We start from the raw sequence: 14,739 nt of genomic DNA, 5'->3' as shown, positions 1-14,739 counted from the left end.
TCATTAAAGCACTGACCCCAGCCTTAGCAAAAAGGAGTAAATGAGCAGTAACTGTATTTTACAACTTGGCTGATAATACCAAAAATAGTAACAAGAACAACAGTTGACATTCACTGAGTGCTTATGTTTGTCAGCCACTGTTCAGAGTATTTTACGGTATTAATTCAGTTTACTCTTACTGCTGTACTTCTCTCCGCTTCAGACAGAAATGTCTTAAAGAGGGACAGAGGAGACAGAGCTAGGAATGGCAGAATGGGCAGTCTGCCTCCAGAGCCTGTTCCCCTAGTCACCACGCAACATTCAGAGTCTTTTTTTTATTCCACCCTCCAGTTTCATTTTCTATTTGACATGCATCTCAAAAATACCAACAAGGACACAATGCACAGGAGAAATGTGATAAAGCATTACATCACTTACCATTGGGGAAAGCTAATACACTGATGATAAGAAAGAAGAAAATTACAGACAGGATGCCCCTCCAGATGTTGTCTTCTGGGACAGAGTCATCCCTGAAAACAGAAAAGGAACACTGAGTGTTATTTTTGAATCTACAGTCAGTCTAGAAGGAGTACGAGCTCCATGTTCTAAAAAACTGGGTTTTTTAATCTAAATCGCTAACTTTATTTTGCTGAGCTAAGTCATTACATTCACTAGTTACTATTCACTATGGTATCTCCTAAAATAATACAGCCCTTATAGTAAAGTCCAGTTCTTATGATAAAGGCATCGTCAACCTTACACCCCAACACATGTTCTACTCGGACAAGCATTTGAGAATCATCATTCTTTTACAAAGGGGCTTCCCAAGTGGTTCAGTGATAAAGAATCCACCTGCCAATGCAGGAGACGCAGGAGACACGTGTTCAATCCCTGGATCAGGAAGATCCCCTGGAGAAGGAAATGGCAACTTGCACCAGTATTCTTGCCTGGGAAATCCCACGGACAGAGAAGCCTGGTGGGTTACAGTGCATGGGGTCTCAGAGAGTCGGACATGACTGAGCGCACACACACACACAAAGATGACCTTCACTACAGAGACTGTGGCGGAAAACTGTGCAGGAATCAGAAAGGAAGCATAAGGTTATGAAACCTGCACGCCCCAGAGCCCATGCTCCACAAGAGAAGCCACTGCAATGGGGAAACCCAAGCACCACAGCTAGAGAGTGGCCCTCATTTGTCACAACCAGAGAAAGCCCACAACGGAGACCCAGCACAGCCAAAAATAAAAATTACTTCAAAAAATAAGGAGGAAGGACATGAGGCAATGAGATTATGCAGTCACTTGTCAAATATGGGCAGTTGGCTCCCCAAGGGATGAACAAAACGGGGCAGTGTAACGCCACCAGAAAGCACTAGTAAAAAATGTTAAAGGAAAAGTGAAGAGAAAACAAAAGGCCAGATTTAAACTTGTATTTAAATTCTAAATATAAGAATTGTAAAGAAGGAGACAAGCTTCTCCACCCTGCTCCAGCCTGGTCATTCCTCATGTGTTACTGTGTTGAACTCCTCCATAACCCCAGTAAACTGAAATGATTACATCTGTTGGTTTATATGTTATCTGTCTTCTCTGCAGAAAGTAAACTCCTAAAGGCAGGGAATTATTTACACCTGTATCCACAGAGCCTGGGGACACAGTAGGCCCTCAATATATTTCTGGACTGACTATTATGGAAGAAAATTTACTGTTTTACAATGAAGCAAAATTCCCCAAGGGCTTCCCTGGTGGCTCAGTTGTAAAGAATCCACCTGCCAACATAGGAGATACAGGTCCGATTCCTGGGTTGGAAAGATCCCTGGAGAAGGAAATGACAACCCACTCCAGTATTCCTGCCTGGGAAATCCCATGGACAGAAGAGCCTGGTGGGTACAGTACGGGGTTGCAAAAGAGTCTGACGTGATTTAGCAACTAAACAACAAAAATCCCTGGAATGCAAATTTTCTTACCATTGATGGTGAAAATTTTAGGTTTTAACAGTTTACATTAATAAAGAAGATTCTAGTAACATATCTGGGGCTCAGAGAAGCAAACAAAAGTAGGAAAACAGAGAAACAACTGGAAGATTTTCTGAAGTATTGACAATTTTCAAGAAGCTTGGGAGAGGGAAGTTCAGTGTTCCAGTTTAGAAAGAAGTAGGATAAGTAAGAGAAAATATGAGAAGAAACACAATGGAAGGACATAGTTTAGAGATGATGAAACTGGTAGCAATACATTTAAAACTGATCAAAGAAACTGGGTTTATCTGGAGGAGGACTGTCTACAGTGAAAGTTTTCAAAAGACAAAGTTAAATTAAGATTGAATGTTACTAAAGGACAAGAGACAGGTCAAAAAGAATCTAGAAGAAAACCAAGTTTGCATAAAAAAGATCTTGAGTATTAAATACACACATAAAAAGGTATGGAATGAAGCAATTATTACCTCATTAAGGACTGAGTCCTGGGTGGTGGTTTAAAAGAGTTAACTTAGATACCAACTCCTGTTTAGGCCGCTAAGTTTCTGTACCCCATGAAACTATTTCCAGACTTACGACAAGACTGAACGTAAGGTTCTGAAATAAGACGTCATACAGGTCTTAAACGTTTCCTAGACCATCACACAGCCAATCAGCACTGAACTAATCCTGGACAAACAACACTTGGTGGTTAAATTCAGAAACCTGATTACAAAACCATTCTTTACAGTCGGATAGACTTCTTCTCCTGGCAAAGTGCAATCTTATTTTAATGGTCATCCTAACAATTACACATTTGCCCAGAGGTTATAAACACAACTTTTAAATGCCAGGCTGATCATCCTAGGGCACTTGCCATGCCCTTTGGCTTATGTAGGGAAGCCCCGTACCCAACTCCCAGGAACATTAGCTTTTACTGAAGAATGGCTACACTCAGCAAGGGTAGGGACACAAGGTCCTCATTCAGACCAAGGCACACTACTGATACTGCTAATGATGACAGTCAGGGTAACAGGTCCTGTCTGTCAAGGATCTACTGCGTGTCAGGCAGTTTCTAAACATTATCTCTAATTGTCACAACCCATCTGCAAAGTGGGCCGTTATCAACCACATCTTACAGATGAGGTAACAGAGGTCACACAGGTTTAGTAACTTTCTCAAGACTGTGGAGCTGACAAGTTGCAGAGCCAGCTTCAAACCAGGCCTGCTAGACTCTGAAGATAGTGATCTTTCCCCTTTGCCAAACTGCCTTAAGAAAACTTACCTGTGACCCTGAATCCCACCTGACTCATCGGAGATGCACAGGGATGGCATACGAGAGGTGGACTGGGCATGCAATCGGTAAGTCACAAAATAAAAGCAAGGCTAAAATGAGTACCTGTGGCCGAGGAAAAGAAGATAGAGCCCCATAACTCATGCCTTATACCAAAATACATTCTAGATGATTCAAACAACTAAAACTAAAAACGAAACAAAATTCTAGAAAAAAAAAATGATGGGAGAACTAAAAAAAAAACACCTATACACCCCCCCAAAAAGACACCACAACCTCAGAGTGGGGAAGGCCTTTCTAAAGCATGATACAAACCCTCGAGGTCACAACGGAGAAAGCTGACAAATTTGCATGACAAAGAAATCAGTAACAAAGTCCAAGGAAAAGTGATGGGTAAACTTGGAAAAAATATTTGCAACTCATACGAAGGCAAAGGGTTGACTCGCCTAATTACAAAGCTCTCCCCATCAAATCAATTAACAGAAAGAACAACAAATGGACAGAGAAAAACAAATAGAAAAGTGGACAAAGGATGTGAAGAGACACTTCACTGGGCAGAAAAATCCAGCAGCTCTCAGGCAAGTAAAAAAAAAGATGCTCAATTGTGTTCATGGTACTATATGGACACACTGGAACAATACAGAGAGACCACTTTTATCTACTTTATCCCTGATGGCTCAGATGGTAAAGAACCTGCCTGCAGTGCAGGAGACCCAGGGTCAATCCCTGAGTCAGGGAGATCCCCTGGAGAAGGGAAGGGCAACCCATTCCAGTATTCTTGCCTGGAGAATCCCATGGACAGAGGAGCCTGGTGGGCTTTCAGTCCACGGGGACGCAAAGAGTCGAACACAACTGAGCAACTAACATGACTCTTCCTTACCTTATGGAAAAAGGAAAGAAATTGATAAACAGGTATTCTCACACACTACCTTTATGGGGGGGCATTTGACAACACATTAATTTATAAATGCATATATTCTGTGACTCAGCAACTCCATGTACAAGAATATATCTCACAGATAATACCCTCATCTATGCAAAAATGACATATGTATAAGGCCGCTCACCATAGCATTGTATGTTTTAGCAAAACAAGGAAACAACTAAAAGAGACGTTAAAAAATTACCGCTCTGGCTCACAAGCAAGTACTTGTTGCTGTTCAGTCACTCAGTCGTGTCTGACTCTTTGCGACCCTGTGGACTGCAGCACATCACGCTTCCCTGTCCATCACCAACTCCCGGAGCTTGCTCAAACTCATGTCCATAGAGTTGGTGATGCCATCCAACCATCTCACCCTCTGTCATCCCATTCTCCTGCCTTCAATCTTTCCCAGAATCAGGGTCTTTTCCAATGAGTCTGCTCTTCGTATCCGGTAGCCAAAGTATTGGAGCTTCAGTATTAGTCCTTCCAATGAATATTCAGGACTGATCTGCTTTAGGATGGACTGGTTGGATCTCCTTGCAGTCCAAGGAACTCTCAAGAGTCTTCTCCAATACCACAGTTCAAAAGCATCAATTCTTTGGTGCTCAGCTTTCTTTATAGTCCAACTCTCACATCCATACATGACTACTGGAAAAACCATAGCTCTGACTAAATGGACCTTTGTCAGCAAAGTAGGCAGCCATCAAAACAATGAAGATGCTTTTAATTAACTAGTACAGAGTAATTTAAGAGATCATGAAGTAAACAAAGCAATTTGCAGAACGGGAGTATAGTAAGCAACTTTTTGTGCAAGAAGAAGAGCATGCATAGGTATACGTAACTTGTAACTTGTGCTCTGAGCTCCACAGGGTGTCTGGAAATCCACCCAAGAAATGATCACTCTGTTTTATCCAAAGAGAGTAAATGAAGAGTTGGGGGAGACTTCTCACCATACACCCAGTGGAATATCTTGGATTTTAAGCAATGTAGATATATTACTTTCCAAAAAGTGGATTATACATCAACATTAAATTTGTTAAGAACTTGAGATCGGCGATAAACAATGAAGCTGCAATTTTGTAAATTCTGAGCAATCTTACTAGAAAGATGGGATCAAAGAATGGCCTAGTTTTGGGAGTTAAAAAAAGGAAAGAAAAAAAAAAAAGGCCGATTAAATCTGAATAAAATAGCAGCAAGTCTGAAAAGTTGGCCATTTTATATTTGCCTAATTAGAAAAAAAAAAAGTATCAAAGACGGACAGCAAGCTCTTTGGTAAAAGTGAAAACATGCAGTACAGGAAGATCACACTCCTGTGATCAAAGACCGAAGGGTAGGCCAGTGAGCAAAAGAAGAAATCTGAGTCAGATCAGACCAGGGGTTCCCACTAGGCCTTCTGAGTTTCCTGAGAGCAGAGAGGGCACCCGCACAGTGCCTACAAAAGGTGGGCGCGTAGAAAGAACGGAATGGGTGACTGAGGAGGCTGCCCCCCGCCCACCGGCCTCCCCACTAGCTGACCGGGGCCACTCTGTGAGACCCTCAGCTCCCCATCATCCAGAGACTTAACCACACGCCAAAGAATATGGACATTTTCCATAGTTAATCATGAAAAGCAACTTGGCGGCAAAGGCTACAAAGACCACACTATGGATTCCAGAAACCTTCCATCAGAGGACGAGAAGCATTTATCTCCTGACATCCACTAGGTCTGTGCCTCTCAGAAGGCTGGCTACAGCTGCTCTGCATTAGTTCTCTTAATCTTCCTAACACCCTTGAAGGGGGAAATGATCACAATCTACATTTTACTGACCCCAAAGGCTAAGTGTTTTCCCCTTTAGGAGGCTGTTTGGTGCAGTGACAAGGAGGACAGGTTTGTGGCCAGACAGCCTGGGCCTGAATTCTGAATTCACACTATCAGCCTGTGTGACCTCGGGCAAATTATGCAGCCTCTCTGTGCCCTGGTTTATCACAGGAGAGTAACAGTTCCACCTCACTGGGTTGCTGTGAGGATAAAATAACACATGTGAGGGACTTAGAGCACTGCCTGGCACAGACGGCCTGTCAGTTAGTAATTTGTAATTTCTACCCACTCATTCGCTCAGCTAGCCAACACCTATCGTTGTGGACAAAGATGAACAGACATAGTCCTGACTCTTTGAGAGAATCATGATGAAAAGCACAGTAAGACACAAAAATTAAATAATTATCTTAGTATAACTTTGGCCTGAGAGAAAAGTTTTTAGTTTGCTGGAACAGCCTCTGATTAACCCAACAAAACCCCCTAAACCCAAAAAAAACCCCCCGATCGTTCACACAAGATTGACCCGTTTGTGGAGTCGGTACCATCTCCTCAGGCTTTGCCAGGGGCAATATGGTTCCCACTTCCCAGGGAGGCTTGTAATCTGCAGTCAGGGCTGCCAGAGCCCCATCTTGACTTTCCCTGGTCTCAGGATTCTTGCTCAACTAAGACATTTTGCTTTACGGCAACAAAAAATAAGAGGACTTCAGACTTAGAACTGTGAGGCTGTAGCAGCGCCCTGACCTCTTTGCTAGGTCCTCTGAGGCTCCTAACAACGGGCACCTCGGTCTTGGAGCTGCTGAACTTTCCAAAGGCCTTTCCCAGCTGCCATTTGGTTGAATTGCTCCACAGTTCTCCGGGGTAGTATTATCATTACTTGGAGGATGAGGAAAATAAAGCTCTTGCTTTATCTTGCCCACAGTTATAACAAACAGAGGCAAAATGAAGTAGGTGCCAGGGCTTCTGGAATGCTGGCTGGAGGTCAAGATTGCTACACTGACCCATATGATACAGATGAGCTCAGGGAGGCCAAAGTTCTTTTCCCCTTGCTCTGCTAAATTTAGGAGGTGTTCCAGCAGCACGCTGGGGTAGCCCTGACCATACACAGCTAAAACACCAAATGGACAGATTACAGGAAAATTGTCATTTAAGATCCCTTCTCATTCACCTGCAGCAGCTCCAGCACCCAGCACAAGGCCTGGCACAGAGCAGGCCTTCTCAACATGGTGGGTGCCAGAGACGGGAAGAGGCCAGGGCGGAGCAGTTGCGTGACCCAAGAAGCGTGACGAGGAACCACGGCCCAGGCCCAGAGGCCCCCTGCAGGTGATTCTCCTGCCTTGGCGCTGACCAGCCAGGGGCTGAAACACCCCCAGCAACTCAGCGGTAAAAATCTGTCTGCAATGCAGGACACATGAATTCGATCCCTGGGTCGGGAAGATCCCCTGGAGGAGGAAATGGAAACCCACTCCAGCATTCTTGCCTGGGCAATCCCATGGACAGAGGAGCCTGGCGGGCTACGGTCCATGGGGTCGCTAAAGAGTCGGGCACGACTTAGTGATTAAACAACAACTACCCAAGACAGAACCCGAAAAGCAGGACAAGTGAAAGGAAAGCCCTAATATTTTTTTAACAAAGGTTTGAACACAAAAAGCTTTGGCCTAGGATTTTTAAACTTGAACAGGTTGCAGGCAGTGAGCAAAAAGACCAGGGACAACAAGCAAACCTTCCACTCTAGACTATCTTTAACCACGGCTGTCTCCCTGGGGCCAAGAAGGTAAGGAATCCTTAACCTTGACTCTTAAACGCAGAGTTGGTTGTCCCCTCTCCCCCTGTCATCTTCGCCTTTCCATCTCTTTAATAGGAATCTCTGAAACTGAGACACAAAGATAGGGTCATGTTCATGAGGCTACACACCGTTAAGGAGCCTCTCTCCCAATGGAAAACTCAGTCTCAAGTTACAAAGTGGACTAATGTTAACTAACTTTGATATTAGCTTTGAAGACCACATTCATTTCATTTCATAAAATGTTAGATTCTTTTCGAGAATTAGAGCTGAAATAGCAACTGACAGAGAAGAGTGATATTTTTTGAAAGTTCATATTGTATAAACGATTTTTCATATTTGACTCATTTAGCATTTTACTGGGTGTGTATTCTGCGATGACTAAGATATCTGCCCTCAATAAATTGATATAAAAACAAATATTACAATAGGAGAGAGAAATACTAATAAAAGACATTTCGAAGTACATAGTAAGTCCCATACCTACGAACCTTCAAGTTTTGAACGTCCAGAGGTGTGAAATGTGCATTCCATCAACATCAGGCCTGAGTGAAACTGCAGCCTGCCCTCCAATTGTGTATCTTGGCGAATTCTGGACTTCCGAACAAACTGGACTTATGAATGCACCCTTGGAGGAACCTGTTCATATGTAGGAGACTTAACTGTACATAAACACTTCTTCCTCTGAGCTTCCAGGAACCACCAAGAAAGGGGTCTGGGAGGGGACCATCGGGACGGTTGCCAGGGATGCCATGGGCTCGTGGGTAGGCAGAAGGCGCTCTCAAGTCAGAGGGAGGTACCAGCCTGGCACCAGGTGTGGGGCTGCCCGGGCCGGCAGCGTGTGCCTTGTACAGTGCAGGCAGGTATAAGGTTCTATAACGAAGGCCCTCAGGGGCCAGCAGGCACTCCCGACAGGTGACAGAGATCTAGGGAATGACTGTACACAGACGGACTGGATGAAGATCCTGACTTCAAAAGGTTGTGAGGAAAGCAGGGTGGAGGATGGTCTGAAGGGAAGGGCGGTCAAGGCCTGGGCGTGTCTTATGCCAAAGAGCTGGGGTTTGTGAGCTAAAGCCTGGGCACGGGCAGAGGAGGACAACTCTGAATGCTACTGAGGCCCAGCTGGACCTGGTGAAGATAAACTAGATGAACTCCAGGATCTGGAGACCTGGGCTGGGTGGAACACGGACTGCTGAAGTACACTGAGTACAACCGAGGGCTCAGGAAGCAGTCCTTGCTGCCTGAACGAGTCCTGGGCTTTCAAATTTGTTGACCCTAAAAAGCTTGTGAACATCCCTACAGAAATCTGGGGCGAGAGGGATTCTATCACAAGACAAACTGCATTGTCATTGGTAATAGAACGATATATAACGTGCTAGACACTAGGCCGCAGTACTAGGCAAGCAACTCTCCAAGGTCAGCATCAGCTAAACCAAATAGTTCTGTGTGTCACCCAGTGCTTATTTACCCCAAAGAAATATACATTATATACTTTACCCCGTTATATACATTACCCCAAAGAAATATGACATGAAATATATATATATATGTATATCTTTGGGGTATACACAAAGACCCCAAAGAAATATGACACATTTTCCCTTTCGAGAAATGAATAATCTTATTAAGGATATGCACGCATGCATGCATGCTAAGTCGCTTCAGCTGTGTCCGACTCTGTGTGACCCTATGGACCGCAGCCCACCAGGCTCCTCTGTCTACGGGATTCTCTAGGCAAGAATACTGGAGTGGGTTGCCATTTCCTTCTCCAATTAAGGACATAAAACACCAGAAATAAGGACAAGAAAGGATATAAAGAGGTGCTTATTTTAATCCAATTAAAAAAGCCATGATTTACATAGGAAGTGAGGAAGAGAAATGTTAAGAGGGTTAACTGGACTTCTTTCGAGAGGGCCTAACACAGGCACCCCTCTACCTCCAGGGCTGCTGTCACCCAGCACACAGCTGCCGTGGACAGTCATTTAATGTTGCTGGTATCTGGGAACAAGGACACCCAAGGCCTTCTGTTAGTGGGGAAGAAAGAACACGTTGTACCTAAAGGAAATAGGCTCGAGACAACTGAATCAGCAGTATCAGGAGACAGTTTCTAATGGGAATTGATATGGTCTAAAGGGAAAAAACAGGGAAGGCTGGCAGGTCTCCAGGAGGGAAGAGACACAGAAGGTGGAACTATGCCTGCACAGTAAGATCAAGAAAAGCTGGAGCTTCGGAGCCGCTAAGGGAAATGAGCGAAAACCACTATTGCGAACAAGTAGAAATCAATCAGTCAAAAGTCTGACCATGTGCCTGCCCACATCCGCCTCCTCAGTCCCACATTAAGGAGAAAAATTAGCCCAGGTGAGTGGATGACCCCTTCTGAACAGGAAGCTGCAGGAAGGCAATCTCTTCTGGGCAAGTGATGACTTTTGCTGGACAAGTGTCACTGGAGAGACTGTTTCACTATTTTACTGCCAGGCGCCTCTTGAGGAGAGAGCAACCTGTTACCAATGGGATCTAGTAAATTTTGGCATTTTCAAATCTAAAGCCCGAGTGTCTGAAACCAAGGCTATTCAACATGTCCAAGTTTACCAACCTATGAAAGGCGAGCTCAGAGCTTAAGACAAAGGTTCTCCTCTCCCCACGTTGGCTGAATACACTTTTATAAGACATATGCAGAGGCATTTGACTTCTAAAACTGGTTACCCTAAAATGTGGCAAAGTGCGCTTTTTCCAATCTTAGGCAGCAGGATTCGATAGCATCTGGCTTTACTGTGATGACAGTGATAGGGGCTGGAGACTGAAACGCTATGATTCAACAGTGAGTTGGCCTAGCTGCCATTTAACAAAAGCACCACTGGACGAATACAAACTTGTCTTGGACTCCTGTGTAAGGCACCTAATCCTTGCAATCCTAAATTCTTGCTGTGTCTCTGCACCACGTGTCATGACCCAGGTAGTGTTTCATGCATACTGGTAATCTGACACCGGGAAAGTATTCTACCCCTGGCTCTCTTCAACTACTGGTTTTTGAAAAACAAACTTTAAGACATATTTTTAAAGTTTTACTGAAAGAACTGCACTGAACAGTCACCAACTCAAACCCTGTTATAAAATAAGGTTCTTACTGCAAAAGAGTACAAAATGATTAATCTTCATTTAAGAAGTTATTACCTTCAATCTTTATGGAAGAAGACAGAGCGATCACAGTAATGTCTCAGTTTAAAGGGTCACAAATCACTACAAAAAATGAGTAAGACAGTAAGTACTAATTGTACTAATGGTGCTTATGATTTTACATAACATGAAACTTGTTCTGAAGTAGTTCTTTAATGTATGATTTCTGTCTCTGTGAAATGAGGGGGAGAAGTAAAATCATAATCAATTTTGGAAAAGACCATAGCCTACAGTTCAGATTATGCCTTTTCTATTACTTTTGACAAGCTGTTAAAATTCACACTCATTTCTTATACTTTCACTGCTGTAATTTATTGAATGCTTTGGCAGGACATGCTGTAAAAGGGAACTTCCAGAAGAATGTGACTTTCCATATTAGAAAAGAGGAAGAGAAATCTGTTCTGAAAGGGCCTAGAATAATAAGGTAAAAGGTTGAAACACACTGCTCATTCTTGCTTCTTCTTATTTAAAGTAAAATAGCATCATTACTTTTCTAATTTCCAAAGAAACTCCTGTACTAACTCTATCCTTGCCAACCCACATGAGACAAAGTAAAACTGAAGTTAATATAAAACAGGAATATATGTTCTCCAGGCAAAGCACTGTCCATTTTTCCAAAGTTTTTATTCTTTTTCTTAATTATAGAGCACACCACACCCTCACTCAATGAAAAATCTAATTTAGGAGGCAGCAGCACACAATGAAATGATGTAATAATAATAGTTAACGTTTACTGAGCAATTACTATTCATTATGCATTGAGTCAAGAACCCGCCTACAAAGCAGGAGACCTGAGTCATGGGTTCAGTCCCTGAGTCGAGAAGATCCCCTGGAGCAGGCAGTAGCAATCCACTCCAGTATTCTTGCCTGGAGAATCCCATGGACAGAGAAGACTGGCGGGCTACAGTCCATAGAGTCACCAAAGCCAGACAGGACAGAAGCAACTTACCATGCACAAGCTAAATACAGGTTATCTAAAAAGATGAACTGAACACTTAAAATGAAATCCTATCAGGTAGTACTAAATATTTCACTTTATGTACTGATAAGCAATCAGGGGCTAAGCAATATTAAGTGGCCACACAGACACAGATACTAGGTGGTAAAGTCAAATGACATGATAAGTATTTGAAGATAACCATAATTAGGGACAAGACTTCTCTCCAAAGCTTATTCTTGGTTGGATACTCTGAAAATATCTGTCCTTACTCCACAGAGAATTAGCAGAATATTTTACCATAAAAGTAGCTGTTTGCCTCAATCATTAATTGTTCCATATGCTTTATGCCTTTAGATAGATTCACACAAATAGATAAACACTTACAAAATAAGAACCAAGAGTTAAATGGATTGTGGAGGAAAGGAACAAGTGTATTGTAGGAGGACATTATCAGTTTTATGAAAATCTGAAAAAGTTGCATTGATTCTCAAGGGAGATACCATTGGCACTTGCATGTATACAAGTGTGTAGGTGCACACGTGTGCCTGTGAGTCAGGGACAATTCTTTATCTTAAACGCTATCCCTGGCGTTTACACATTTAGGATCCTTAACCCCCACCTGCTACATATCAGAAGTTCCCCCAATGCTGAGGTCACCAAATATACTCCTGTACAGTTTCTGTGAGGGATGAGAACCACTGATTGTTGGATAAATATATTAGGAGAGAAGAAAGGTCCGTCTAGTCAAAGCTTTGGTGTTTCCAGTAGTCATGTATGGATGTGAGAGTTGAACTATAAAGGAAGCTGAGCACCGAAGAACTGATGCTTTTGAACTGTGGTGTTGGAGAAGACTCTTGAGAGTCCCTTGGACTGCAAAGAGATCCAACCAGTCCATCCTAAAGGAGATCAGTCCTGAATATTCATTGGAAGGACTGATGCTGAAGCTGAAACTCCAATATTTTGGCCACCTGATGCAAAGAACTGACTCATTGGAAAAGACCCTGATGCTGGGAATGATTGAAGGCAGGAAGAGAAGGGGATGACAGAGGATGAGAAGGTTGGATGGCATCACTGACTCAATAGGCAGGAGTTTGAGTAAATTCCGGGAGTTGGTAACAGACAGGGAGGCCTGGAGTGCTGCAGTCCATAGGGTCACAGAGTCAGACACGACTGAACTGAACTGCACTGACATTAATTATGCATCATGTGCCAGGTACTCTGTTAAATACATTCACACATGTTCATTTAATCCTTATAACTCCATATTAGGTAAGGACCTATTTTATCCCCGTTATACAGAGGAGAATCCTGAGGCTCAGAGAAACGCTAAACCACTTAACCAAGGTCACACAAATAGTCTTGCAACCAGTAGTCTGGCTCCAAAACTCCACATCTCTAGGTTAGTGCTTAAGCATGGTTGGTATAAACACACATTTTTTTCGTTAAAGAGATTCATTCAGAAAATATAAACCCTTATAAGTAGGACCCAGGGTATACCTGTCCTTTAGGCATGAATCAGTTCCTTGGCTTGGGGCTGAGGGACCTCATACTCAGTGAGGTAGCTATAAGCTGTGGGCCAACAAGAGTTGGACGGGGTAGCTCCTAGGCACAAGTGTACATAAGAAGTGCTGTGAGTGAGTGTGCATGTATGTTTTCAGGTAGTAAGAGAGTTGTGCTATAGTGTGTGTGGTGTGCGTGTTTTATTTAACCCTTTCCATAGCATCTACAACGCACCAGGCATTGCTACAGTGGCCTGACAATGTCTCATTTCAGCATGTATGCCGGGATAAGAGAACAGAGCGGGCACCGTGTGTTGTGTGATGGGCTGGGGGGTCTGTGTGGCAGTACTGGAATGTTGGCTGTGATGTGTGTGCGCATGGCTGGCAGTTTGTGTTGTGGTACAGGCGGTCGTGTCTGGGGCTGCGGGAAGGGTTATGCGAGACGACTGCCGTACAACGCACAGTGGAGTACATTTTTGTGGGCAGGTAGTGCTGAACCCTGGAGGAGCTCGGCGGGGAAGGGGTCTGGATTACGTCCTGGGCCTGGGCATGGCACGTGAAAGACGCCCTTAGAGTGGGGTGTTTGCAGCGGGGACATGTGTGCTGCAAGTGGTGCATACCAGATGATTCATGCGGTGTGCTAGGCGGGGACGGAGGCCGGAGAGGAGGGGGCCGGTGTCGTGATGCGTGGAGAGGGGAACGATGCTGGGAGCCGGGGAGGGGGGAGGGAGGGCGATCGCGCCAGCGGAGCCACGCGTGTTCCCGGGGTGGCCCGAGGCGCTGCATGGGGAGAGGCGGTATGGGGACAGGCGTGAGGGTGGGTGGAGGATGGACGTGGGTCGCAGGGAAGGGACAAGAGCCGGTCCCCGAGGAGCGGTAGGGGAGCGAAGCTGGGTGTGCTCGGGGACAGAGGCGTCGGCGGGCGAGCCCGCGCTGGGAGAGAACGAGCCCGCTTCCTCTCCCGGCCATGGCTCTCCCCACCCCCCGCCCCGCCGCGTCCCCAGCCAGCCCCTTCCCCTTCGCCCTCGGGCGCGCCAGGGCCGCCCCGCACCTGGTGAAGGCGAAGTACATGAGGCTGACGATGGTGAAGCTGAGCAGAGTGATGGTGTGCGGCCGGTAGAAGAAGTCGATGGTGATGTCCTCCACTTGCTGCTCGTTGATCATCCGGAAATGCATCTTGTAGTTCACATCATCTTTACTCAGGGTCCGGCTCCCCACGCAGGACGCCATGGCCCGCCTCCCGGTCCCGCGGCGCGCCCCGGCCCGCGGAGGCTGGGAGCCTGGGGTGGGGGAGCGGGGGGCGGACGAGCCGCAGCGGGAGGGCTGGCGGCCGGGCCGACGCCGGGGCCGGGTTGGTGAGCAGCTCGGGCGGGGCGAGCCGCGGGCGGGGCCGGCGCGGGGGG

At 45.1% G+C, this 14,739-nt stretch overlaps 1 protein-coding gene across 2 annotated transcripts in view; it reads right to left on the bottom strand.

Moving 5' to 3' along the window:
• PTDSS1 (phosphatidylserine synthase 1) overlaps window positions 1-14,697 on the bottom strand; it is a 67,637-nt gene extending 52,940 nt beyond the window's left edge. For both annotated transcript variants that reach the window (XM_086336008.1, XM_086336009.1), the window contains exons 1-2: window positions 14,388-14,697; window positions 418-509 (exon numbers count right to left, since the gene is read on the bottom strand). In XM_086336008.1, coding sequence (XP_086192134.1) covers window positions 418-509; window positions 14,388-14,566 — 271 coding nt within the window. In that variant the 5' untranslated portion in view covers window positions 14,567-14,697. The remainder of the gene's footprint in view (window positions 1-417; window positions 510-14,387) is intronic.
• Between the last annotated feature and the right edge of the window lie 42 nt (window positions 14,698-14,739).

This window comes from Bos grunniens, chromosome 14 (genome assembly GCF_055505025.1).
Source record: "Bos grunniens cultivar Pamir isolate PY7600 chromosome 14, Bosgru_T2T1.0, whole genome shotgun sequence".
NCBI classification, from domain to species: domain Eukaryota; kingdom Metazoa; phylum Chordata; class Mammalia; order Artiodactyla; family Bovidae; genus Bos; species Bos grunniens.
This window is presented reverse-complemented; position numbering and strand designations above follow the sequence as displayed.